We start from the raw sequence: 21,980 nt of genomic DNA, 5'->3' as shown, positions 1-21,980 counted from the left end.
GAACATGTCAGCTCTTCCTCATAAATTTTATCATTCAAAATATTTGTGTGTGTGTGTGTCCGTATGTCCATGTGTAAGACTGAAGATAGGAAACCCAGTTATCAAGCATAACAATGGATGAAAACATAGTTGTAGAAGAAATTGCTTTGTTAATAAATGATAAGCTGTTCAGTTTGTCAAGTTGACAAAGGAAATATTTGTGGTAGCCAAGGAAAGCCAAACAGGTCCAACAGATGGATGTAGATTAACTAGTTTCAAGTCCTTGCTCATCCATGAACTAACATAACTTTGTTGCTGTTGCTGACATCCATCTGACTCAAGAGACAATGGAGTGTGCCTCTGGGGGTGAAGTCAAACTGCTGCACCAAAGTGACCTTTCTGGGGTGCAAGCCTGGGCAGTGTGCATGGAGGTCCTGGGCTGCCCAGATGACAGGACCCCCTTCTCAGCCTCACTGATGTGGTCCAGAGGACAGCAGAGCAATACATCTGGCACCCGCTTGGCTGCAGGAGTTGCCAGGAGGAGTACACAGCACCATCTTAGGGACTCTGTTCTGGATGCGTGTAGGATTTTCTCCTTAGACTTTTCTTCTTCCAAAGATGTCTTGCAAGGCAATGGAGGTTTAGAAGCAGAGTTTTCCTTCTCCTAGATGGGCTACCTTCCCAGGTTGACAAACCCCATCTGCCCCTCACCTCTACAGCACATGCAGAAACTGCTTTCTTGACTGTTGGGTCCACTATTGGTCCCATCCGCTCAATCCACCGGAGACTGTCTTCACATGCGGGGGGAACTATAGTATGTTAAGGTGTTGGGAAACGTAGCTCTGAGAGGGACAAAACTACCATTTCAAGGATTATTTGGGGGAAGGCATGTGCTTTAAAAGTATGGTGTGGATGCGACACCATAGTCATTAGTTCTTCTTCCCATTTTACTTCAAGGATTTAGAGCAGCAATATTCCCAATCTCTTATTTTCACAGCAACCTTTGGAAGTGCATTAGGCTAGAAACTCACATTAGCCCCTTCCCTGTATAGGACAGCTGCAGCAGCAATACTGAACTGCAACCGGAATTCTTTGGAATATAAAATCACAGTCCAAGTGAATGAGGAACAAACACAGGGAAGAACTGGGCAGAGGCATATGATGTACAGGTGTAGAGAGGACAGGTACTCAAGAGAAAGAAACAGCCTTCTTTCCTATTGTCTGCATTATAATGGATCTGAATTTATTTACAATTTGCCATCTTTTACAATTTGCCATCTATTCCAGGGATAGGTGATAAAAGCATTGACTATTGCTTGCAACATTTGGTAGCATTTTAACATTTATTATTATTATTATTATTATTATTATTATTATTATTATTATTATTATTATGAATGCTAGCTTGCTATCTTGTCAGCCTCCCACCTGCTTTGCTAGAATTCTTCCCCAAAGCTGTGAGGTATGAATAATTTCACAGCTACCCACAGAATTATTTGCATAAAAACTGCACAGCGACAATCTACTCATTTCCCATAATTATTTCCATACACTTTAAAAGAAATGATATTCAGCGCCATCCCACAGTGCAGTTTTCCCATGTGGAATTGCTTTACTCTTAACCTTCTCTGCTTCTTATCAAGCAAGTAAAGAGTACAGAACGAATGATCAAAGGTGAGTTTATTCATACAGTCTATTATTAGTCATAGGATGTTTTCCAGTGTGCAGTAACAAATAAAAAGCAGTGCACATGTCTCTTTCCAGAAGCTATAACTGTTGTTGTTTTCTGGGTGCTTCTCTTCCCAAGCATCAGCAAATGGAGAAAACATAGCAAAATAAATCAGAATGCTTTGCAGACCTGAACAGTGCCCAGAGTCAAATCTCAGCATCATTTTAAACCTATGAGCTGCATAAATAGAAGCCACATGCCTGAATGTGCTCCTCTAGGCAGAGATTTCTACTAAAGGGTTGTTTTACAACCAATTTCAAATCACATGTGAGCTTCTTATACTGTATATCAAACCAGGGTTCTCAACAAATGAGATTCTGGAAGAAGGCATTGTCAAGCCAGGAAATATTTATGCTACACACACAACGACTGCTTCTCCCAACTTCAACACAGATTATCTAGTTCTTCTGCATATCTCCGAGCAAGAGGAAAAATACTACCATTGCTTAAATCAGTGCCAGTGCAAATCCAATGCCAAGAACCTGCCTAGCTTACAGGGCCCCGTCTCTGACAAAAATGAACCATAAAACCTTACTGGAGCTGTTGCCAACTGAGGCAAAAGGCACAAGCTAGCATGAACATTTTGAGGAGACAGAGAGTAAAGACAGCATGTGTAGGACTGGGCCAGCAAATGAAACAAACCAGGAAGCTGTAGTTAAGCTTGGCTTCCCATTGTGTCCAGTCATGGTTTGCTGCCTCCTAATAAGCCATTATCTGTAAGGAACCAGCAACCCATAGCTTTGTTGGGAGTAAAGCAACACTTACAATAGGGTACCTCGACCAGGGAAAGGGGCAAAGGACAGAAAGGCAAACTGTTCTTCCTCCACAGTGATACCTTCTCTTTTAGTAGTAACTACTTGTTGGCAAGTAGATCACTTCCTTTCGAGCTATACTTTTTCACTACTCTTCTCCAAATTTAGTCAGTGTGAGCTAGTCTGTGTTGAGTGTTAATTTCTTAGACAGGTGTAAAACCTATACTCTGCTCATCATGGCTATGTCTGCTATGAGAAATAAACCTTGAGGGGTTTTGAAAAATCCCTTCAACAAGTAGTCTTGTCAGATTATTTCTTTTTGGACACCAGTGCAATATATTTACCATACCCTAACAGGTTTAAAGCTAACTAGCGATCATGGCTTGTTAGGGAACAATAAACCATAATTATGGGATCAAACATGATAGGAAGCAAAGTTTAACAGTGAGTACCTGATTTGTTTTCCCTGCTTCTGTGTGGATACGTGTAAAGCAGTTGCAATCAGGAGGTGTGCATAATAAACCACACTAAGGCAGATATTCTGGCTTATCAAGATATGTGAATGCAGCCTCTGTTGCATTTACACCTTCTCAGTAGTAGCGCCCGCCCTGTGGTTCCCCTCCCATCAGATGTCAAGGAAGTAAACAACTATCTGACTTTTAGAAGACATCTGAAGGCAGGCCTGTTTAGTGAAGTTTTTAATGACTGATGTTTTAATGTATTTAAAACATTAAGCTGCCCAGAGTGGCTGGGGAAACCCAGCCAGATGAGCGGGGTATAAATTTATTATTATTATTATCAACATCATCATCATCATCTCCGTTTTTTGTTTTAACGATAGCAGACCACAACACTTTCATAATGTCTTCCAGCACTGTCAACTGATGGTGTACATCTTCTGTGCAAATAAGGCAGAAATTATTTGTGCAACATAGGGGAACAAATAGTGTGCTGAACTGCACAAGAATGTCTTCTGGCATTAAAAAGCAATGCACAAGTCCCTTGACTGTTGAGCCATCACTGCTAATAAGAAGCTGATGTAATACTACGTTCCCAACATCCATTAAGACAGACTCATGAACATATGACTGTCACAAGGACATTTGCAGGCAGACTCCACAGCAAAGGAAAAGGTCACGCATGATTTTTGTTTCTTAGAAAAACTGGGATTCCCATGGACTTGATGCAATATTCATGGGGATTCCTGCCACTGTCCTATTTCTCTTCTGCTTCAACAGATTAGTCAGGATTCTTTGTTCCCAAGGGGGCTGTATATAATCCCTCTCAAATCTTACAGTTCAAGGGAAGTGAGTGGCAGGAGGGGGAAGTCTGAGGCAAAAAAGGAGCTTTTTTCCTGACTTCTGAGAAGCTAGTTCACTACATAACTAAATTGTGACCTTCCACCAGAAATAAAGAAAACCAATCCAATGGATTTGGTTGCCTAAGACAATGGACCCCAGAGTAAACCTGGCAGGTAGCAGCATGATCCAACCAGGTCCTTCAGCTCATGCACAAATGGCATGCGTAGAACATATTAGCCCTACCTCCCAGTCACTTTTACCCATGAAGAATCATCTCTGATGTTTCACACAGTGTTCTATGCACACCACAGACCTCCCACTTCTCAGCACCATCTGACAAGCAAGCGCCCACAACATCCCACTCATAAACTGCTCTTTGTTGACGGCAACAAAAATGAAATAAGCATCCCTAGCCGGATATTGCTAATTCTCATAATTCTCATGCATTGCTTGACCACAGGGGAAGGGGAAAAAAGGGTTAGTGTGGTTAAAGTATGAATGTGGCAAAGTCAGATGATTTAGTCTCTTTCCACTAGTGGCTCTGCCTGCATCAGTATCATTATTTGTGAAAAAGAAGAAAACACTGTGCTTCACCTGCACTTCCAGGTGCAATTTCAACACCCAACTCTTTATTCTTAATCGTATGTGTTCAACGCAAAGAAGTATAATTGGGGAAGCAGAGGGGAACAATGCAGCTCTGTTCTTGGGGTGTACAGGCTGGGCCAGCCCAAGCTTTTATGCTGCCTGAGGCAAAGGACAAGCTGGTGCCGCCTCCAAATTCTTCTTCTTCAGATTTTAGAAATTCTTCAACAGAAATAGACAGGACTAGCAGATTGAATCTTTTTTTAAAAAACAATATTTCAACACTGGTGACGGGATAGTGTGTCCTCCACCACACCTGAAGCAGCAGGTCAGATTATGGGGCCCAGGAAAGGCAATGTGGCAACACAGGGAAATGGCTGTGGCCTCAGCCTGGGGCCTGTGCCACTTCTGTCCCACAGCATCTGTTGCCTGAGGTGAATGCCTCACTCTGCTTAATGGTAGAGACGGCCCTATGCACACAGCCACCTTGAATTTGCTGTCAATAGGGAATGAATGAATGAATTTATTGTTTGTTTGGCTTGGTTTGTTTGTCTGTCTTGCCCATCCTCCCAAAGGCAACTAACACACACACACACACACACACACACTCTCTCTCTATCTATCTAGATATATATATATATATACACACACACACACACACACACACACCCCTACCTTTAAAGTAAAATATTATTGGAATGCTAATTTATCTGGCCTTTGAAATTCGACCTGTTGGATTTTTCACCCTACCCTAGGTTGTTTCTAGCTGTTCCTGTTTCCCTATCTCTCCGAGAAGCTTTTTAAAATATCTATATATTGTATTAGTTTAGTGGTGTTTCTTGCTGAAGACTACATCACAGGAAGCTAGATTTCAGCTAGACCACAAGGGGAAAATTTCTAAGCCATGGCCACAGAGGAGAAAAGGAGTATGACAAGCTGGCTTAAACTTCCTCTCTTGAAGGTGCAGGAAACTCCCCCCCCCCCCGCATCTGGACATCCTAATGTAGGGAACCACACGGTGAGCTTCCATGTACTCTGTGCTTTTCAAGCAGCAGGCCTCCCATGCTGATTAACAAACCATTTCTGAATCCTGTCATGTTAGAAGCTATTTTTAATACAGCATAGCAGACTGCTGCTCCAAGATAAAAAGTCAAACATTTGGCTATGTACCTACCTTAAATAGCTTTCTGGATTGTGGTCCATAACTGCAGCTGAGGAACAGAAGCAATTTCCTGTGGATGTTGTGCAACCTTTATTTTGTTAACCTATGACTTATTTATCAATATGAAAGTGTGATGCGTATGGAGTCACATTGCATATATGCTTGGATTTGCCTAATTTGATATTATTTTTTTAATGACAGCCTTAGGGATTTTGGTTGAAAGATTTTGTTCTGAAAGTTGGAACCTGTTACTTCAAAACTCAAGAGAGCTCTTTGAGATGCCACTCTATCAGGAAAAATCTAGTCTACGGGCACTACTTTTAAAAAAAGGTACACTGACAATGCGAAAGGTATCTCTTTCAGTTACATGCCTAGCAGATGACCATCAGGTTTTGTTTTGTTTCACAAAGTCCCTTTCCAGTGACTAGCTGAGTATTTTCTAGAAGTTCCTCAAGTGATTTTCCATCCTACCACAAGGAATTTGGAAAAACTGCCTTGTTTTTATCACATGAGGAAATGAAGGATAAGGTGGAACTTCCAAGCATTGTTAAATGCACATTTTTTTCACCATATCCCTTTGATATGGTAGTTGTTAATACAGTGGTATTAACAACAGCATGTTTGAACAGCTAATATAGACAGCTTTGTAGATTTAAACGATTCAACACAGAAATGTGTTTTTTTAAAAATTCATTTATTCATTTTTAACATCTGGTTAAGCATTTGTACTAGAATGCCTGTGTGCCCCCATGGTTAGCCCCCACCCCAAGGCTTTCATCTGTGTTTATGATAGCATAAGCAGCCAGGATGTTCCACCTTGTTCAGCACTAAGCAGGGCAGGGGAAATAACTTGCAAGTCTCCTGCTAATGTGAATATTTACCTTAGGTATACATAACTTGTGAGCCACAAAGATGAACAAACTATTGTGCCACCAGGCATGCACTGTGGATTATTGGGTGCTTCTGAGCATCTTATTTCTAGAGACCATTTATTTAGAGAGGCAGAAAAACTAACAAGTACATTAAGCTCTTGGAAGCCCACAATATATGACTAGTGCGCTATGCTTGGCTTTGTGCACCACAAGTTGCGCAGGTCTGATTTATTTATGCATAATTAACTTTAGTAGGTGCTGCTTCTACTGCAATGGCTTGCGGAATAAGGCTAAAATTGCAAAATGGCCTTCAGAATTACGAGATCTGGGGAATGAGGGGAAAAGCCACTCAAATTTACTCTAGTCTGTTATATGCCCATGAAGTGTTTAATAGTTATATCACAGTTTTCAAGCTCATATTTATATCCAATAGATTTAAAGATTCAGGGGCTGGGGGTTAATTAGCAAAACAAAACAAAAACAAAAACAACAAACCTTGGACATCTCAGGTTACTGACAAGGTCACAAACAATGCCTTGGAACTTGAAATCCATTGTCAGCTACACCTGAGCTACAAACCATTTTCCTTAAGGAATACACTTGCCGCCCATTAAAAACTGCATAATCAAGAGCTTCTGCCTTTATTTTTAATTGAGCCATGTCAGTTCAGGTTTTCAGCAAGTAACAGAACCCTCTAGTGGCAATTCATCCATTCTGGCAATACGGCAATTACCGAATGGTGGTTTAATAGGTTCCAGAGGGGGCAGACCTCAAAAAGAGAGAAGGATCAGCAAGGTCTACTACAAGTATTTCTGCTTAATATTTCAGATTGTACCAATTTCTAGCAAGAAAACAGAGGTAAGTTGAATCAATACATGTGAATGGGATGATGGCAATTTAATTAGCATCAGTAGTCCAAGGTGCAGCAGCAGCAGCAATACATTAAAGCATTAGCCATCAAATGCAACCTGCTTAAAGTTCTTTATAGTTTTGCACTTAATAGTGCTTTTACATTAAGTGCATCACTCTAATCCATCCATCCAACCTGGTGTCCTTCAAATGTTTTGGACTACAACGCCTTACAGCCCCTGTCAGGACAGCTGTGTTGGCAGCAGCTGATGGGAGTTGCAGTTCAAAATCATCTGAAGTGCTCCAAATTGGAGAAGGTTGCTATAGGCCATCCTTGTGGATGGTGTAAACAGCTTAGTGAAATCATTCTTGAGAATACAAGGGGTGTTACAAGTGATAGCTATGAAATGTGCTTTTACTGTCCTAGTATGCACAAACAACTAATGATTCTATATAAAATGGGAATGATAAATCAAAGTGAAGTAGCAGCACTGTGTTATGACAGATTATTATTTACTTACATTTATCCAAGTGGGTTAAAAAAAAGACGCTTGGCTGGCAGCTCTGGAACTAAGGTCAATTAGCTAATTTAATGCATCATAATTTCTATTGATGTTCATATGCGAGCCCTTTTAATACTACACTTGGTTAGTGAGATCGATACGCGGCACTATGAGACCCATTTTAAAACGTGCCCACAAAAGAGGGCGGCATAGTTTTGAATCATGCATCTAAAAAGCTTATGCTGAATCAGCATAACTTTAGTAAGTAGACTGGCAATATCCAAGAATGCAATACACAGTTCAGCTAGAAAGGAGGTTTCAGAAGAAAAAGAGAGCTATGCCTTAAACCCACCATGGACTGGAAGTGTGACAATCCTATTCTTTAGAAATGGTTTAATTAGGAGATCCAGGACAATGCAATTTGTCCCAGTCCATCTATAGCACAGTCGTACTCTACATTGGGTGAAGAAGCATGCAATATCAACTATAGCAGCAACATGGCCAGAGATAAGAAGGACTGTTACCCAAGTGCTACAGCTCTATAAAGCTCAGAAGTACCAAAATACTCACTGGGATCGAAAACATGCAGCCTTAATTATTACAGAAACTTAGAGGCACAGTAGCAAAAATACTAAGCCAGGAGGAAGAATGGGGATGCACACATATTACAAAACTAATTGGACTTGCAACACTTTGTATATGGTCTGCATATGGATATAGGGCCCCTCCATAAGTCCTTTGTATTGAGCGTTCATGATGATTTAAGGTCATGAATTATGGCTATATGTGATCCCACTTTCAGTACTGCATATGGCTCCAGTCGGTGCATGTCCTATGACTCCCTGAAACATGCTATTACCACAGGTGTCCTGGAGGTGTGTTTTTCTGCCACGCTTTTGTTGCACAAGAATGCACCTGGGGGAGGGGGAGGGGAGAGAGCTGAAAACAATGCCAAAAAAAAAAAATCACTTCTGACAACCAATGTGCCACTTTGGTTCCAGATAGTACATAGGTAGACGAGTCTAAAAAGTCTGGGACACAAATTTTCATAGCCCTCTAGCAGCTATGGTGGCTCATTTACCAAAAGTCATGTATTTTGCATTAACTCTGGAAGTTTATACTCGATTCTGACCAAACTAAGCCTCCTAGAGCAAAATAAACATCAAGATTAGCTCTCCAAAAATATATATAATCGAACCACAGAATTGTAGAGTTGGAAGGGACGCCCAAAGCCAAAGTCCAACCCCCTGCAAATATGACCATAAAACCTTCATTCTACCCCCTTATTTGATGTAACGGCATCAAATGTGAAAGGAAAGGAAATACTCAAGAGTGTACTTCATGTTTCAGAGAGAGAAACACCCCTCCCACTGTATATAGCTCTCATGATTCACACTGTCACTAAAGGGAAAAAATAAAAAAAATAAACTGTCTCATCTGTGCCTGAGTGTTACATATAATTGAGTGCATGAAGTAACCGCAGTAACAAATGTACTGGTTGCCAGGTGTGAATTTTTTTCCAGCTCTCCCACCCTACAGCTCTGGGCAGATGTAATGTACCATTGGGGATGCATTTCAGGTGCAGAATGAGGCATGGGCAGTCCTATCTGAATCAACCACTAATGTGCTATTATTGCATCAATGACCTGTTGCAGAGCACACCCGCAAAAAAGCCAGTCTCAAGCAGTCCTTAAACAAGTGGTACCAGGTTTTTGGATTTTGTCTTCGTCATGCCACATGCACAAACATGCTCAGATTTCACTGCATACAGTGCAATTAATTTGTATCCACAATTTGTTTCTGCCAAGGTTTAGCCTACATTTCTGCTACCATGTTATCCAAGTGTCAAGATAAATTATCAAGCATCTTAGCTATCAAGATACATTATAGAATAGAATACAACTGTGCAGCGTAAAATGTCTTTCTTGGTTCCCCAAGTGTTATCCTTTGGTAAGTGTGCTTAGGATGGCAATGTCTGGCCTTGGTTGCAGCTGGCTTCCATCCACACTTCTTCAATTTGCTTCTAACTTGCTCATGTTAATCAACAAACTTCAGGCTATTAGCAGAAACAATACTACTCTCTCTAAAATGATACCAGGTTGGGATTTAACCCTACTCTCTTTGGGGTTAATTGAGCAATTAGATCTGAATTACTGAATGCAATGCACAAGATGTCTGTTTAAACAAGACAACACAGGGACTGATACAGATCAGCATTACATTAGAAAATTCTATTAAACAGCTTCACAAAAATCATTAAGGCTTCTTAAGATTGTGCTATGAACACGTTGTAGCCACGAGCATCAAAATAGGACCTTAAATATATATCCTAATATTTTTCTGTCATGTGTCTGTTCATTAAATGCTTTCAGCCACAATCCTACACACATTTACCTGGGAGTAAGCCCCATTGGACGCAATGGGATTTGCTTCAAAACAGGCATGTACAAGATTGCACTGTAAAAGCATTTGCCAAAAATGACTGACACAAGTATTACTACATTCATTTTCAAGTGGACTAAATCCACAAAGGTGCTTTGAGAATACTGAGATACTATTGTGGCTCAAAACTGGAAGAAAGAAAGGAACAGCTAAGTACTGAGGATGTGTTCACTTTGCTGGGTGCAGGGAGCTGAGCACCATTTTGCACTGTGACATAGAATCACAGAATTGTAGCATTGGAAGGAACCCCAAGGGTTATCTAGTCCAACCCCCTGCAATGCAGGATTCTCAGCTAAAACATCCATGACAAGATGACCATCCAACCTCTGCTTTAAAACCTCCAAGGAAGGAGAGTCCACAACCTCCCGAGGGAGACCGTTCCACTGTCAAACAAGTCGGAAAGTTCTTCCTGATGTTTAATCGGAATCTCCTTTCTTGTAATTTGAAGCCACTGATTTGAGTCCTACCCTCCAGAGCAGGAGGAAACATAACTTTTTTCAGACGCATAAAAATATTTGCTGTTTGCAAGTATTTATTTGAACCACAAAGATAAATAATTTCTGCCATAGATGATCTGGCAGCATCTGGAGGCTAGGGATTAACTTCAGACACATAAATTATTCCAACTCTGTCTTGATCTTACTGATGTACCTAAGGTATAATCAATGGCTGAACCACAGCAGCTGTTTAGAAGAACAAAGCCCTATTAAAATATGAGCCTGGTGTTTTTTTTAAAGGACTGAGGAAAACAGTCTGTATTCAAGTTCAGACACAAAAGGACTCTATTAATATTCCAGAATGAATGTTCTGAAAATACTTAACCTTAGTAAAATGTAGCAACTATTTTCATTCAGCATGTAAATAATGATAGCACCTAATAATATGACAGGAGACCGTCATTTTTAGTGTATTAAATAATGGCACTTCAGTCCTGCATGCTAACAGGAAATTTGGAAGTGATTTAGAGAATCAATGGATAATGATATGGGTTCGAATGAGGCCCACAGCAAGATGTTTTTAGATTGGTGGAACTCAGTGTACAAAGAGTAAGGTGGGGTGGGACCATAAATTAATTCAAAGTATGAAATATCTAAAAATAAGTAGCCTAATGTATTTAAAATGTTAATGATATATGTTTCCTTAATATAGTTAATCATAAGCAATATACAGAACTTAAAATAACTTGTTAATTTCCAGGTTAACACAAGACTAAACTATAGTTAATTAAACTATCATCAGTTGATTAAACTATGGTTGTTTAATCATGGTTTAGCATTATGTGTGAAGCCAGTCCAGCAGTTTAACTATGACTTGTTTACTGCCAAAAAACACAATCTGAAGCCATGGTTTGCTGCTGGCTGACAAAGCTTGGTTCATTTCAACTATGATGCTTACATGTGAATCCAGCACTGTTCCTTAACTATGGCTTGTTTGACGCTCACCAAAGTACAAAGGCATGAAACTGGGCAGCTGAGCCAAAGGCCAAACAACAGAGATGGGTTTTGCATCACTTCCAGAAGGCAACAAAGAGCAGCACAGATCTGTGAGTCAGGGGGCACATTAGTCCATAGCCTCAAGGGGAGTGATGTAAAACTACTTCTCCTCACCATGGTCTCACTTTACACAGAACTGGAACTTGGATCAGGGCCTGAGAGGAAGACTGAAGAGAGGGAGCAATAGAAAGAGAGGTGCTCTCTGAGGCATGTGAATCCTGGGTCATGAAGGGCAAACTGTTCATGCTGTTAAGCTTTACTTTCTTTAACCGTATATCAAAATAATGACAACCGATAGGAGACATATTAATAGCCACTAAAAAGATACTTGCCAGGAATTGGGGGGGGGGGAGAGCTGGGAGAGAAGAAGCACTCCAGTCCAGTCTATTGATGTTAAAAAAATATATATGATGTACGATTGTGAATAAGTGCACTTTTTAGGGCAATTATAGGGGAGAGTAAAATATCTTCAAGAGGCTTTCCATGAGGACCAGCATCTGTGTATTATTTACTGGCGTAAAACGAAACTGAAATGCAATATTGACCAGCGTGTCCTCTAATAAAAAAATGCTATTTCATAGTACTTTGTTCTTTTTGAAAATAATTGTATCAGTGCTTAGCCAAGATTCTTAACATCTGAGAGTCTGAATACTAGACCAAGATAACACGAGAGCTTTTATTTCATTCTCTTCCTCAAAGACTGATCCTACAAGCACTTTCTTAGAATTAAGTCTGCTGAAATCAGGAGCGTTTACTTCCAAGTAAATGCATTTAGGAACAGGCTAGACAACTCCTTTATGCCAAAACTGGCTCGCTAATTATCCATGACATTGCTAATGAACCTTTAGCATGACCGGTCTGTCTGGTAGTAATGCAACATTACTGAATATGCTGCAAACAATAATGATGCAATAAAAGTACTTCTGGCAAGCAGCCAAAGGCCACTCCATGAAACGATATTGTCAGGATTTGATTTTAGAATCTAAAAATATGTTTGTCAATTTCACAGACAGCTGGTCATATTCTTTCCCAAAAGTTGCTTGTATTCAAAGGGCCTCAAACTGCACACAGAAAACCGAGAGCAAAACCACAGGAAATCTTCTTGACAAAGGGAAAACATCTTACACAAGAAGTTCCAAAAGCCAGTAACATAATTCCATATGTATGTTTTTATTTACAGTATTTATCTGACGTAAAACATATTTTAGTACGTGTCTGAATACAAGACAGGGTCATATTTTTAACGGTAGGCGCCTAATTCTCATTTTTTAAATTGAGAATACAGTGCAACTGCATCTTGAGCGGGTGTTTCAGTTCCATGCATACGCCAAAATATATGTACTCAAACCCAAGCAAGTTTTCACAAAGTTTTCCCAGTGCTTGACTCCCTCCTGCAAAATAGTGACAGACTGAGGGCACCTTGGGAAGGAACAGAGGGGGTAGCATAAAAAACAGGGTTGCTACCTCATTCAGGTCCTGAACCCATGGCCTGAGCTTTTAACAGCAAAATGACACAAATAAATTACAGAGTTTAACGAAGGGAGCTAAAAAGATGAAAAACCTCCCCTGCTTAATTTCTCAGTACCAGGCTGCTATTAAGAAGTTAGGAACAAGGCCAGAAGGCACCTACTTAGAGGAGAATGTGCTCCTGCTCCTGTGTTCATCATCTTCTATTCCAGGTTGACTTGAAACAGTCACTACAACGTGTGATGGGTTCAAAAAGCAGAAGTGAAGACACTTCCTTTCTTTCCAGAAAAGGCTAAGCATTTCTGGTCACACACTGAAGGGAGATAATCGTTTGACATTTTGAAAAATATGCACGAAACATCAGCTGAAAAACACATGTGGTGAATGCCTCTTATTGGGAAATAAAATAATCACACTTTTTTTGCACACACTCACGAACACTTTCATCCTCATTTAAGGCATACACAACAAACACATCCCTCATCCTGACAATTATATGCCATGGTCGTTGTGGACTGGTACAGTCAAATATTGCATTATTGCAAAAACAACCACAGTAATCGTAGTGGTATTTCTTCTTCGTTACCCTCTAATGGACAGATTCCTATGTTCCTATTTACGAGTTCTGAGTTCAGTGAATTCTTACACAGGTTGCCTGATTAAGGACCCATTTTCTGTTAACAGCAAAACTGTAGTTTTCACAGGGCTCTTCCCTATTTAGGATTGAATAATTATACCTATCACATAGATTAAGCCTGCTTTGGCTGGAGTTATACAGAAGAAATAGGCCCAACCAAAGAGACCTTAGTATATTTAAAAAAATAAAAATAACTCTTAGTCTCTGGGTAGAACACAGTAACAGGAATATACAATCACTTAGCTATTGCAGGATTGGATCCAAACGCCATTCATCCTCAAGCTAGTGCATGCATTGTAGTGAAACTTACTTCTTTGGTTCAGGTAGGTAGCCGTGTTGGTCTGACACAGTCGAAATAAATAAATAAATTGTCCAGTAGCACCTTAGAACAAACTTAGTTGGTCTCTAAGGTGCTACTGGACAATTTATTTATTTATTTTTACTTTTTTGGATTATTTATAAAGTACTTTACATGAGGCTACCCTTGAAGAATGCTAAGTTCAGATGAGACCAGTAGGATATATTATATTGTTCACCTCCACCGGCCCCAAAACAGCTTCCAGATTCAATTCATGGTGTTGACTTTAGCTGTTGATGCGCATAATGGCCTAGAACCAACTGGTATGTCAGGAATTACCTCCCAGATATGTAAGCTTTTGAGAACTCCTGCCAGCTTCTAAGGCTCTTCTTGCTGTTCCTCCACCGTATGAATTTTGCTTGGTGGGAATAGGAGCAATGGCGTTTTCAACTTTGGAACAAATCGTGAAATAACCTTCCTACAGACATGCATGTGTGCCTTTGGTTGCCAGCTTTTAAGTGTGCTCTTAAGGACAGTTTATTTTCAACTAGCACTTTTTAGCTAGCATCTGCTCATTAGTGTGTTTACTATTTCTCTTATTGTTTTGGTATCTATCTGGAATCTTATTGTATCTTAATTTTGTTGTTATATTTCTGCTTTTTAAATCATGCTGTATTTCGTTGCATTATAATCTGCATTCCACAGACTTCTGACTGCAATACAATATATAAGAAATAAAAGAAGCATTCAAAATGCAATTTACAACAATATGAATATTTACTACAAACTTGCTACTGACCACCTGAATGAAGCTCCTGGACCACTGGTAGACCACGGGCAGCAGCTTGTGAACCCTTGCATTAGGTTATATGTTGCTTTGTAAATCACAGTTTGCATCTGTTACTGGCCTTACTGTTCTCTGACTTGCAGCGCCATGAGAAATATAGCTATGTGAGTGTCACTGACACATATTGGTTGACTGATGTTCATGATCCTGCATCTTGCTTACTAAACTCTTATATAATTTTCAGATTATAAAACAGATTATTTCCTTTTCCCAATGTTTCCACACTGTATTTGCGATTTCACACAACATAAAAGCCACTTTCAACAATATAACGGAATATAGTACGAGCTTAGCATTTATTTCCATGTTATTTGCTTCCGGGGGGGGGGGATTGTTTGCAAACAACAGCCCTACCTGCAGGTGATAAGACTTGAACCTGGGACCTTTCGTATGGAAAGCATGTGCTCTACCATTGAGCCACAGCCCTTCCCAAAGAACAAATACTTCCACAATCCCAAACATCAAAGTAAATTGCTCTCTTATACAAGAAAGTGGCCGCCAAGACAATATAAAACCAGTCCTGAAAGTCCTACATTGGCTCCCAGTACGTTTCCGAGCACAATTCAAAGTGTTGGTGCTGACCTTTAAAGCCCTAAACGGCCTCAGTCCAGTATACTTGAAGGTGTGTCTCCATCCCCATCGTTCAGCCCAGACACTGAGGTCCAGTGCCGAGGGCCTTCTGGCAGTTCCCTCACTGCGAGAAGTGAGGTTACAGGGAACCAGGCAGAGGGCCTACTCGGTAGTGGCGCCCTCCCATCAGATGTCAAGGAAATAAACAACTATCTGACTTTTAGAAGACATCTGATGGCAGCCCTGTTTAGAGAAGTTTTTAATGTTTGATGTTTTATTCTGTTTTAAGATTCTGTTGGGAGCCGCCCAGAGTGGCTGGGGAAACCCAGTCAGATGGGCGGGGTATAAATAAATTGTTGTTGTTATACAGTACACTTTCTACAAGCAGGTGTTTATATTTTGGGGAAAATTCTTATAAATAACAGGAAGGAAGGAAGGAAGGAAGGAAGGAAGGAAGGAAGGAAGGAAAGAAGGAAGGAAACTATGCCCATTTTTATTGCGTTCATCACCCATCATATCAAAGTAAAATGATACCAATATATCCAGGTACCAGAGTTCCATGGCCTATTTCAGGCATACTAAATGAGTGACTCGGTATACTCAGGTTTGTTGCATTACACCTATAAAGCACTTCTCAAAAGGAAGGCCTGCCCATCAGGGCAAATGGAACACCACTCCACTAAACTCATTGTTTCCTCAGACACCCCTCACCCGTTAGTCTGCCTGCTTTCTTAAAACCATCTTGAGGGTGGCATTGCTTGTCAGCAGCCTCCACCTTACTCTTAGTGTTGCCCATTTAGACCTCAGCAGGGAGGATGCGAACAAAATTAGAACTCCACCCAATGGGCAACAGCTGCCCTTGTTTATGAAAGCTAAGAAACAAAACATTTCTCCCCTCCCTCACCCAAAAGAAAAGAACATATCAGGTGACATTTTTGCAGCGACTGAAAGTTAAAAACTACATTTATTTCTAGCTAGATACGGCCATAGTTATTTCACAGCTCTCTCGGCATTCCCAATTCCTACTCTTTGGGTATGTTCACATTAGCGGCTTAAAATGCAGCAAAACCATTTTCCTCTGCTGAGTTTCAAGCCACATGGGCACAGTGTGGTTTCCCCTCCCCTGAAAAACCCTCCCCCTTCCCAAACTATTCATGAGGCTCACCAGCACATGCACACCCATCTGCGCATGCACGCTCATCTGCGCATGTGCCACAGCCATCTTGAACATTCACACCATTCTGAAGCATGAAGTGAATGCAGCTTACATTTTGTAGTCAGATTGAAACTGGTTTCATGGAAAAATAACATTTCAAGTAGTAGTTGTTGTCAAGAAACTACAGGATCGATATGGGCTCTGGCCTCAAAATCTAGCTGTGGGAACACACTGGATGCAGAGTAAATGGCAATGTGCACATACCCTGAGTTTACGCATCTGTACATGAAAGACTAATACTTGGAATGTCTTACTTACTGGATGCAGAGTAAATGGCAATGTGCACATACCCTGAGTTTACGCATCTGTACATGAAAGACTAATACTTGGAATGTCTTACTTACTGGCGCCAAAACAGAAATAATGGAGCACAAGAAAGAGGCAGAACAGTGTCATTTAAAAGTGTGGCATGATGGTGTTGAATCAGAAACACTAAATTTAAATCCCCACTCAAGTCATGAAGCTCTCCAGGTGGGTGATTTTCAGTCATTTACTTTCTCTCAGCATAGCTGTTCTCTCACATAGTTTTTGTGGTTGTGATATTTTTATCTTAGCTTTCAGACAATGGCAAAACATGCTGGCCCTCAGTTTATTGACAAATGGTGGGATACAAATAAGATAAGTAAAGAAGCATAGGCAACTCATGGCTTCAAAGAAGCACCTGGAAAAGAGGAATTCCATCCCAACCAGAAATAATCATCGAGGTGTGTTTGGAAAAAATGTGAGAGGATAGTCAGAGCTCCTCCCTGAGCTTTAAATTAGAGCCTGTCAAGGGCTATGTTCCACTAATTACTACACCTCACTTGAAGGTTCTCCAAGACTCAGCAGTGGAGCCCATTTCCAGTGCCAAAAATCAGCCAAGGCTACCTTTGTGTGTGTGCAGAGGACCATTTCTTCACCAATTAATCCTCCCAGGATTAGAGTTTGCAGACTAGAACTGAGGCTTCCAAAAAGACTTGAGTTTTAGAAATTACCTCAGGTCAAATCACAAAGAATACAGGAATGTTTTGAGATGACCCTCCATGCCTGGGACTTAAAATAACCTCAGGAGGATTGGAATCTTCTTTATGTGGAAGAGTCAGGTCTAAAGGACATAAGACTAGCCTTGCTGGATCCGACCAAAGGCCCATCTAGTCCTGCATTCTGTGGCCAATCAGATGCCTAGGCACAGTTGCATTTTCCTGCCCATGCTCCCCAGCAACTAATACTCCGCAGCATAATGCCTCTGATAAGAACACTTTGCATCAGGTCACCTAAGGAAGATGCCTTATTCCAAGACTGACCACTGCCCAGCACTGTCTACACAGGCTGGCAGCGGCTGTCTGACACTTCAGGCAGGAAGACTTCCTATTCCTACCTGAAGATGCCAAAGATTGAACCAGAGACCTTCTGCTGGCAAAGCACTTGAGCTACGGCTCTTCTCCCTATGGTTCTGGAGCATAAGGAGCAATAATAATAAATCCCTGCCTCTGGGCATGTGCAGAGCATCTTTCCTTTCCCCGCAAGGGGTTGCTGCAACAGGACCCCACCCAAGGCAATGGATTTCCAAACAGGGTTGAACCCACGGCGCCTCCCTTTTCAAAAAGCCGCCTCTTCTTTCCTCGCACCCACCTCCCACTCCAGGGCAGGGCCTCCGCCCCCCGCCCAAAAAGCTGCGCCACGATGTCGACTCACCCAGAGTTTTGACGGCGATCTGCCTGGTCAGCGGCGGCGGCAGGTTGATGCAGACCAGATCCACATCCTGGTGCAGCAGGACCTCGTCTATCCGGCTGGTGTAGAAAGGCACGCTCATCTCCTTGGCCAGCTCCTCCGCCTCCTCCGGAGTGCGGCCCCAGAGCGCCTTGACCGCGAAGCCCTCGTCCTTTAGCAGAGGGATGATGACCCGGGCGGTCAGGCTGGTGCCGAACACACCCACCCCGGGCAGCATGGCTGCTGCTGCTGCTGCTGCGGGCGGCTGCCCCCTTTCCTCCTCCTCCAATCCTCCTTGCTGCGATCTGCCCTTCCCCTCTCGATGCCTCCCCCCCGCTTTTCCTTTCCTCCTCCTGGCTGGCCCTCCTCCTTTCACGCGGAGCCGCAATAATACGAGCAATGCGGAGTTGCAATGCAAAGGGCGCCCAGTCCCAGCTGCGAACTGCTGCTGCTATTGCTACTGCTGCTGCTGCTGCACCGGGCGAGCGGCGCCCGGTCCCGGCAGCAGCGGCGACGGCTGCCGGCTGTGCCCCTGGCCGCGGGCCCCTGGCGCGCCAGCCGCCTCACCGGCCAAGCATCTGCCTCCTCCTTAGCTCCCCGACGCTGCCCCTCCATAGCCGGATCATCACACGCAGAGCCAAGCCCCGGATTCGTAGCGCTTCCTGGTCTTGCCTGCCTGCCTTCCACACACACATACACACAGAATAAATGAATTCAACACACGCACAAACGCAACCCGGCCGCTCGCTCGCTTGCTTGCCCGCAAGGCTAGCGCTGCCTCCCCTGCACCATCGCCGCGCCGTCCACCACAGGGGCCTCAGAGCAGCCAACAAGTGGCTCGGTGGTCAGGAGGAGGAGGAAGCAGCAGCTCGGCGGGTCTTAATCTTCCTCATCTGCCATGTTCACCACAATGCGCTCCTGAGCATTGTGAGAATAGGAGGAGTTTGAGCTGTCACCTCCCGTGTGTTCCCTCCGCCTGCAACGCCCTCTCGAGCTCTCCGCGTGCCATTGGCCGCCCATCCGGCTGGGGAGGGCGGCTCGGGCTGCTGGGCTGCTCCTCTCTCCCCCCGGTTCCCCCCCCCCCGCCACCGCCGCACCTCTTCTCCTCCTTCTCCCAGAGCTTGCTTGCTTGCTTGCAAGTGCAGCGCGGAAGAAAATAATGACGAGCCAGCGGCGAGGCAAAACCTGAGCGGCTGCTCCCTTCCTTGCACACTCGTGGCCGGCTTACGGCAGCATTTGGCTCCGGGCGCCGCCCGCCGCGCCGCAGGAAGGACAGCGAAAGGTCAGGAGGCCATCGCTGCAGCCACAGGGGAGCTGCCGTCCTTTGCTGCAAACACCCGAGGCCGCTGTTGCAAGCCTCTCCCTCGAGGATCAAGGCAAGGCTGGCGTGGACTTAAGCGCGCGGAGCCCTCCCGCCCGCAGAAACACACATTGTCATTCCGCGGAGGAACATTTGGCGCCTTTTTTTTTTGCCGTGGTTTGGAATAAGGTGAAAAGACTCCTTTAAAAAACAAAACACCAGGCCTTCTGTAATTTAACAACAACAACTTTACGGTTGTTTTAAAATAAGTTTCAGTGCTATCTCTTGAAAGTCTGAGGTTGTCGTTTTTCTCTCTGCTTTTGCATTATTTATTCTTGTTTTTAAGATTTATAGTTGTATTTTTGTTGTTGTTGTAAGATGCCCACAGAAGGGTCGTTGGAGGGCATAGAAATACCATCAATTAAACAATGAAAGGAGGATAATTTCTAGTCTCAGGCAAGACTGGAGAATCCTGTCATTAAATTAACCCAGTTTCAGCACATTGGAAGTAACCAGAAATTGGTCACAAATGGGCATCGTTGTAATGATGGGAGTGTTTGTTGCAAATAAGGGACTCGCAAAACTTGCTCCATATTTCATGCAATTCTCAGGCTCTGGAATCAGACCTTTCTGACTTAAAAAGACCAGTGACACACATTTTCTCACCTTCCTATTATTAAATGCAGGTAGGAAAATGTAATATTGGAAGGAGCCTTTAGAAAACGTCAGGAAAAGTTACTTTCTAAATTCACTATATGCAAGATTACCAGTTCGAAGTGACACTACATCAGAAATATTTTTAGATTCTAAGATGAAAGGCATGCTGGAATGTGACTGGTGGGTTCCAATAAATGTGGGCAGTTCAGCTCTTTGCCACTTTAGCAAGCCACCTCACAAAGCTCATTTACCTGTTTGTTGCCTTCCTGACAGCAGCTCACATATCTGCCTATCTCTTCAGAACCTGTGAGAAGCTGTTTCTCAGCCTCCCACTTCATCTAAACCAGGCATAGGAAAACTCGGCCCTCCAGATGTTTTCGGACTACAATTCCCATCATCCCTGACCACTGGTCCTGTTAGCTAGGGATGATGGGAGTTGTAGCCTCAAAACATCTGGAGGGCCGAGTTTGCCTATGCCTGATCTAAACCCTCTTAGGCCTCTATCCCTGCTTCCACAAGGCCTCTGCTTCTCGGCCAACTATGGGGCAATCCCTGCTGAAGCCCCTTTTATCTACAAGGCATCACTAGTGGTATTTTTCACAAATCCAATCACCACTCAGGGTTCATGTTGTATGGATTAAAACACTGTAATCTACTTTGATTATAACATGATTCTGTGTCACACGCATTAGGAAACGCAATAAAATGTAAGAGATTTAAGTCACGTGTACTGTTTTTACCATGCAACACACATCACTACAATTATTGCCTGGCAAGGAAGGAGTGCTTGAAAGATCACCTTGTATCAGGTATGTGCATGTACACCTGTGAAGAGAGTCTTGCACTCATACAGTTTGACGTGCTTTCCCAACCTTTTTCATGAAATGTGAACACCTGTGCACCTTCAGTTAAGTATCATACATTAAATGAAGATATATTGTTAACTGGAAATCTCTGTAATGTGCTTAATAAGAAATAAATGACTTGGTTTGAATTAGAGGGTGCTATAGTGTTAATTTACTTGATTTTTACTTCTGAGAAAGAGACATGCATGTAGCTACCACCAGCCATGTATTTAATGCAGGGTAAAATACGGGCACACGCAAGTGGGCTGTGCATAAGGGGGGTTGCCTGTATTTGGGAGTACAAGGGCATTACAGATTACGGGACCTATTAGACATGTTTGGAAGATGGTAAGTTTAGGAAGTGTTTTCAAGACAAGGCACTGTTAGGATTTCAGAGTGCACAGATTATCTCATTTACCCATAAAATGCACAGAGGCATGTCTTTGGACAGGTCAACACTGTTCAAAAACACATGCATTATGTCATCTTATTTTGAGAGGGCTATTTCCTTTCATGTATAAGGTCTTGATGAGTGCTGTTTTTCTAGAAAAACAGGTGCTGGAACTCACCATAAACTCTGCCCTTGTTCTCTTCAAATGGCAATGGCACCCACCTGAGAGGTGCCAGAACTGAGTTCCGGTGAGTTCCAGCTGAAAAAAAGCCCTGTTCTTTATATCACAAACTTTAGTGAGTAGTACAGAACCAAGATAGTGTGGGAGCAGAACTAGGAGATGGACTTTTCTATGACAGACAAGCAGTGGGGTGGAGGGACTGAATTCAGCAGCTTGGT

General features: G+C 42.5%; 1 protein-coding gene across 1 annotated transcript in view; it reads right to left on the bottom strand.

The window, feature by feature from the left end:
- GFOD1 (glucose-fructose oxidoreductase domain containing 1) overlaps positions 1–19,443 on the bottom strand; it is a 48,051-nt gene extending 28,608 nt beyond the window's left edge. The window contains exon 1 of the mRNA XM_053396895.1: positions 18,374–19,443. Within this exon, the coding sequence (XP_053252870.1) occupies positions 18,374–18,626 (253 nt within the window). The 5' untranslated portion in view covers positions 18,627–19,443. The remainder of the gene's footprint in view (positions 1–18,373) is intronic.
- Between the last annotated feature and the right edge of the window lie 2,537 nt (positions 19,444–21,980).

The sequence above is a fragment of the Podarcis raffonei genome, chromosome 7 (assembly GCF_027172205.1).
Source record: "Podarcis raffonei isolate rPodRaf1 chromosome 7, rPodRaf1.pri, whole genome shotgun sequence".
NCBI classification, from domain to species: Eukaryota; Metazoa; Chordata; class Lepidosauria; order Squamata; family Lacertidae; genus Podarcis; species Podarcis raffonei.
Note: the sequence above shows the minus strand (reverse complement) of the source record. Positions and strands in the feature narration are given on the sequence as shown.